Source organism: Syngnathoides biaculeatus, chromosome 5, assembly GCF_019802595.1.
Source record: "Syngnathoides biaculeatus isolate LvHL_M chromosome 5, ASM1980259v1, whole genome shotgun sequence".
Lineage (NCBI taxonomy): Eukaryota > Metazoa > Chordata > Actinopteri > Syngnathiformes > Syngnathidae > Syngnathoides > Syngnathoides biaculeatus.
The window spans coordinates 14,042,527-14,049,513 of record NC_084644.1 but is presented as its reverse complement, the minus strand read 5'-3'; the positions used below and the strand labels follow the sequence as shown (position 1 = coordinate 14,049,513).

General features: G+C 42.1%; 1 protein-coding gene across 1 annotated transcript in view; it reads left to right on the top strand.

The window, feature by feature from the left end:
• Positions 1 to 6,128, top strand: part of nat14 (N-acetyltransferase 14 (GCN5-related, putative)) — a 50,413-nt gene extending 44,285 nt beyond the window's left edge. The window contains exons 2-3 of the mRNA XM_061818893.1: positions 481 to 786; positions 3,450 to 6,128. Coding sequence (XP_061674877.1) covers positions 481 to 786; positions 3,450 to 3,896 — 753 coding nt within the window. The 3' untranslated portion in view covers positions 3,897 to 6,128. The remainder of the gene's footprint in view (positions 1 to 480; positions 787 to 3,449) is intronic.
• Positions 6,129 to 6,987: the final 859 nt, after the last annotated feature.

Genomic DNA, 6,987 nt, shown 5'->3' with positions numbered 1-6,987 from the left:
ATATAAATATTCCTACCTAATCAAGAATTTTGGGGGGCATCATAAGTTGTTTTTTTTTTTTCAATTCAGTGATAACGACCTTCAATTAATTGCATATTTTTTCTCCTTACGATCAGGCCCAGTTCCTATCAAAGATTCAAAGATTTAGGACCTGCATATTCACATATTAAAACTACTCGTAGTCATTTTGTGGAATCTTTTGATATCTATAGGCAATTATTAACCTCTTAAGCGTGTTCTAATTCATCACATCACAGAGTTTTGCAATTCCCAGCAGGCTTGTTTATCATCGTGTTTGTAGTTTATAGTGCGATAGAACTCCACTGCATCACTGCAGCAAAAAACTAGAAAAGTGAATATTTAGTGGAAGCGCTTGACTTTAATCTTGGCAAGCGTTGCTCTCATTACACTGTGTTAATGTACATAAGAACCTGGCTGCTGTGTCTCTAAAACTTCCATTGTGTCTATTTTTTTTTCCAGGAGGCCTGCGAAGGCATGGAAAACCGCCTCATCCTGCACATCCTCACTCGTCCGTTCTGCCTTTTCATCCTGGCAGTCTTTTCCTCTGCCCTGCGCTGCCTCATTCACTCCTTCATCCTGGCCCTCGCCATTCCAGTGTTCCTGGTCATCATCTACCTCAAAATCACCATACCACGCTCCACGGGGGTTCTGGGCTGCAGCCGCCCCTCGTGGGACTATGTGGGCAGCAGCTTCAGGGGGACGGATGATGAAATCCTACAGAATCCTTACTCTCGGATCAGTGGCAAGAAAGCCATATCGAAGAAGGTTGGTCAAATGGTAAACGAGTGACGACTTTTGGTCGTAAAATGTACTTGAATGAATCGTCAAAATATTGCAGTTCATTTGTGCCCCGGGTATACAGTGCATATTTTTAAGTGGTGGCACGGTGGGTTTGCTGGTAAAGCACTGGCCTCGTAGTTTTGAGATCCGTGGTTCGATCCTGGACCCGCGTGTTTGGAGTTTGCATGTTCTCCCCGTACCTGCCTGGGTTTTCTCCGGGCACTCTGGCTTCCTCCCACATCCCAAAAAACATGCAACACTAACTGGAGATTCTAAATTCCTCCAAGGTGTGATTGTGAGTGTGACTGTTTGTCTCCATGTGCCCTGCGATTGGCTGGTAATCAGTTCAGGGTGTACCCAGCCTCCTGCCTGTTGACACCTGGGATAGACTCCAGCACTCCCTTTGACCCTTGTGAAGATAAGCGGCAAAGAAATGGATGGATGGATGTTAGTATACCTCTTTACTGTATACATACTAAGTGTAATCCCCTTTCAGGTGGGAAAGGGAGCCACACTGACCAATGTACTTTTCAGCTATTAATTGAATGCCAGTAAAGTGATAAAACACGTGAGCATGCTTGCTCAAGACCTGCTGTCAGCCACAGCCCATGCCCAAACTCAACTGAGGTCAACATCTCAAAAGACCCCGCCACTTAGAGGCACATGCATGTATAAAAACACTAAAATACATGGAGTATTTCCTATCTATTTTATGTTTGGAATCTGTCGTGATGCATCCATCTGTTTTCTTAGCCGCTTATCCTCACAAGGGTCGCAGGAGTGCTGAAACCGATCCCAGCTGTCAATAGGCAGGAGGAACTGGTTGCAAACCAATCAGAGGGCACATGGAGACAGACAACAGTCGCAGTCACAATAACACCTTGGGGCAATTTAGTGTGTCCAATTAATGTTGCATGTTTTTGGGATGTGGGAGGAAACTGGAGTGGCCGGAGAAAACTCACGCAGGCACGGGAACAACATGCAAACTTCAAACAGGCGGGGCTGGGATTGAACCCTGTGTGTTTGATAAGGAAATATGTTTAAAAACTTTAAATGTGTTTCACGCACATGGGAGGGATAAAACCTTTAAACATTTTTTTCAAATGTGGTTTCTTTGTTACAGAGATTTTGATTCACCGGCATTAGGGCTGAGGTCTCCGGCGAAAAAGAGTGTAGTGTAGGCACCCCAAAGGGGTTTCTAATTGTCTGTCGATTCCACAAGATTACAGCAAAACAGTCATTTTGTCTAAATGAAGTTCTCCAACTTACTTCACTATAGAGTGGTGCCTCGAGATATTCGTGACGTGACTTATCTTTTTTCGCGATAAAAGCCAACATTCAGCTATTTTATTTATTCATTTTTGCTTTGACTTGCAATCAGAAATTTGTGATATGAGTGCTGTATAGTGGCACAGAACTGAACTCATTTCACTTAGCAGATGAAAATTTCATCAAAAAAGAGTTAGTTAAAGTTTAAGTTTAACCAAAGATAACACTAGATATGTTTATAGCAACTGCATAGCTCTGTCGTAATGTAGTTAATTTAGCTTATTGCAAATAAACATTGCAAAACACCAGAGTACTAACAAATGTCATTGGTATTATAATGATGCAACACTTTATGCGTTGGATATTTGAAGACAAACAGTGCATCAACAAATAAACACTATAAAAATACTCATAAACATACAGTCTTTCTCCTCTGCGAAAAACAATAGTTTACCATTTTACAGTGTCACTTATAAAAGTTTTACATCTCTGGGATTATACTCCAGTTGATGGCTAAATCACACACACCAAAGGGACAACAATGAGTTAATCATGATGCAAAATCTGTTCCATTCTTTACATCCATTTTCTTTACTTCTTATCCTCACAAGGGTCACAGTGCATGCTGGAGCCTATCCCAGTTGTCAATAGGCAGGGTACACCCTGAACTGGTTGCCAGCCAATCGCAGGACACATTGAGACAAACAGCCGCACTCACAATCACACTAACTAATGTTGCATGTTTTTGGAGTGTGGGAGGAAACCAACGCAGGACCAGGGAGAACATGCAAATATCATACAGGCGGGTCGGGGATTGAACCCGGGACCTCAAAACTATGAGGCCAACGCTTTACCAGCTGAGCCACCACGCATTGTTCATTTTTTTTGTTTTGTTTTTAAGTACTAGATCAGAGAGTGCCATTTTATTCATTTAAACAAATACATTATACTTTTAAAATATAGTTTTTGGGGAGGCTGAAAAAAAATGTCACTTCCATTCATTTTAGTGAAGAAAGATGATTTGAGACATGTTTCAATTTTATACCATGGTCACAAACTGAAGGGATACCTCAAGGCACCAGTGTAGTTGCTTACAACGAGGATGCTACGAGATGATGGTACTTTTTTTTCTAAATCAAACTCCTCAACTCACTTATTAAACTTCCTTGGCACTGCGATACCACAAGATGACTATTTTTTGGCATAGCCACAAAAAATGCAAATGATAGAGGATAGGTTAAAAAAAATGGGAACAAGTGAAGCTGTTAGTTGCTAATATGCGGGGGAATACTACTGCGGGTGGGTCTGGTACATATCTCTTGATGAATGATAAGTTCACTGTAGTTCTGTTATTTCCCCCCAACCCCCACCCCTTCTAGCCAAGGCGCAGAATTGCAGCCAAAGAAAAAGACAAGGAAGCATCAACGGAGACAATCACTCCAGAGAGAGAAGAGGCCGCAGGCCAGGTCTGGGTCGCAGAAAGCGAGGGAGAAATCTTAGGCTGCCTCTTCCGAGAGAGCGAGAAACGAGCCGGCGTCAGGAGGATTTGTCGGCTGGTGACGGGCAGCTGGTACCGGAGGGAGGGCTTGGCGCGGCTCTTTGTCCAGAGCCTGGAGCAGAAGGAGAGAGAAACGGGGGCGCTGCGAGTTTACGCTCACGTGCCTTACCCTTCGAAGGTGGGCGAGGTCTTTTTCAGGAAACTGGGTTATCTGCAGCACGGGGAGGAGGCTGAAGATGAGGACGCAGAGGGAGAGGAACAGCGGGAGACTCCGGAAAAAGGATTTCTTGGATATCCGCTCACCAAAGTGTTTTACAAAGACTTGTGAGCCACAGCCTCTACAGAGGCGTGACTTTAAGGGACATAAACCAAACATTACATCTTACAAAGCAGTGATGCCATTGCTGCTCTATGTTCGGATATTTAAGCCTGCCATATAGTGTTAGAAGTATTATTTATTTTAAAAACGAGCCACATTGTACCCTGGGTCGAGTAAAGAGACAGAAAGGGATGGTGTGATCAACTCATCACTTCAGTTGTCTTTTCAGTTTTATTTTAGAATTTGTGGTGTGTTCAGACTGAGACGCTACAACTGAGGTGTTGCAGGCTAGATTTAAGTAAAATGTGTGGCTAGATTCTTAGAAAAACATTACTTGAGTGAAATCTGCGCTATGTTTGAGAATTTTAACAATATTTAATTTAAATAAAGTTTATTCAAAATTACAAGACAAAATGGGATGATCAACTATTGGTACTTCACATGGGTGTGTACTGAAATGCAAGCACTTGTCTGAAAAAAAAAAAAGTAGTATCAATGCATCGCTAGTTGGAATGAAAGTAAAATAAATTCCAATAGATACATTTTGTTTGTACGGTATTTCTGTTTTAGCTTGCACTTAGACTAACATTGCTTAAACTTCATAAAACGCAAACATGTCACATGAGATGAGCCTATAATTTTTATTATTTATAGATGTAAAATGAGTGTTTGTTAAATCTGTGTGGGTGTGTTAATGTGGTTTGTGCATTTCCGGACAGTAATGTGTGAAAACAGTACAGTAGATGCAGAGGGAGATGCACGTTCACTGTATAGGAAGTATTTGCGGTTTATGTGATAGCGCAGAATCGGTTTGGCTCCACACGTTAGAACTGCTTCTGTAACCCTTCTCACCTGCATTGCTACACTTTTGAGCTACTAAAACCCTTCTTCAAAATCTTTATTATTTTTTGTTTTTCGTGGTTACATGTAAATACTTTCCTGGCCCCAACAATAGCTCCACCGAGATCCACAAGCTCCAAAATGTGAAGAGTCTCACAAATTCATTTTCATCTGTACATTGCGGTTATCACTATGTTTATTTCTTTCCAAACTAACCAATAAGTGTACAGCAGATGATGCTTTTCGCCCTGCCCTACAATTTTAGCATTTCCCTCCTCGGCCCTGCGCTCTCCTCCTAAATCAAGTGGTGCTCTGACAGATGCATAAACAAACCGACCAGCGTTGGACGCAAGCGTCCACGTGCACACATTGCCAAAATACCGCACGACTAGACTAACCTCAGATGGTGTCAGTGAGTGTTGCATCAATCTGCCGCAGCTTCCAGACCGTAGCACAGACAGGATGTTTAGTGTAAGAGGAGACAGGATTAAATACACAAGTGAAAGTTTCTTACATATGTAAAGTGAAATACTCTCATACATACTACGAGTGTACAGTATTTAGCTTTTTACATATACTTGTGGAAGCTGTCACACGACTGAAACGCTCTTATATACTACTGAAATGTTCTCATATATCAGATTTTTTTTCTCAATAACAGGTGAAATGCTTTCATATATTTTTTCTCGTAGATTCACAAGTTTTAATGTACATGGAACACTCTTGTATGCACAACTTACGTACATTGTTTTCCACTCAGATACACTCAATAAACATCCATCCATTTTCTTTGTCACTTATCCTCACAAGGATCGCGGGTTGTGCTGGAGCCTATCCCAGGTGTCAACGGGCAGGAGGCGGGGTACACCCTTAACTGGTTGCCAGCGAATCGCAGGGCACATACAGACAAACAGCCGCACACATAATCACACCTAGGGACAATTTAGAGTGTCCAATGAATGTTGCATGTTTTGGGGATGTGGGAGGAAATTGGAGTGCCCGGAGAAAACCCATGCAGGCACACCCGGGATCAAACCTGGGTCCTCAGAACTGTGAGGCCAACGCTTTACCAGCTGATCCACTGTGCCGCCACTAGATAAACAGTAGTATACATTATTGACATGCTTTCATCGAAGATTTTTTACACTACTGTCTTGCTCTCATACATGCTACTGAAATGCTTTCGTTGATGACAGAACGTTTACATATACTAGCAAAATGCTTTCACAGAACAATGAAAATTTTTTGCTCACAAGTGTAATACTTTTACATAGATACTGACTCATACGCGTTGATGAAATGCTCTCACACACTAGTATCTCTAGTCTTGAAGTTACACCTGTTTTTTACATAACACTGAAATGTGTAGTTCAGTATATTATCTGAGTGCATTTCAGAATAAAGTGATGTGCAAAAGTTATATGTAGGCCTAAACCCGTTTCACTCGTATGAGTGTGTGTGTGTGTGTTGTGTGTGTGTGTGTGTGTGTGTTGTGTGTGTGTGTGTGTGTGTGTGAGAGAGAGAGAGAGAGAGAGAGAGAGAGAGGCAAAGAGATCATTTCAGGACTGTGCATGAGAGGTAATGCTGAACTATAATCCTGACAGCCTCTCATAATCTCAATTGATGTGAGAACACACACTAAAACACACACCCTGCTAACTCCCATCATGCAAGCTGCACTTGCAAACCACCGTCCTTTAATTATCTTTGATGAAAAAGCTTCAACACCTAGTAACACAGCACTGTTGTTAGTAAATGCTCGGTCAGAGCTTTTCGGCGCGTCAAAGCTGTGTTTTTTACTTTTTCGACCATCGTCAGATTCTTTTCTTCTTTCCGCATGACTGCCAAAGAGTAGACACCTGCTAGCGGGGCCTCCGAGCCCGGCCGATCTGAGGCTATTATTGTTGTCAGGAAACAGATGTGAGTTCACACACTGGAAAGAAAGTGTGTTTGCGACTGTGGTCATGTGCATCTCCATGGTATGGCTGTGTGCGAGCACGCGGCAGGCGTAGGCCGACTAGGAAAGAGTGACTCTGCATTTCCTACATTCGGGCTCTGGCCCCCGATTAGAGGGGGTTAAATGCACTGTAACGTCTGGCTGTCCGATTGTTCTGCATCCATTTTTACACACGAGCAGAGGTGGCCAAAGTACTTACGCGACAAGTAAATATAATACGTAATTGTATTGAAAAAGTTAAATGTAGAAGTGATTAAAGTTAAAAAAAAAAAAAAAAACAAGGTCCAAAATAAAACTTAAAAA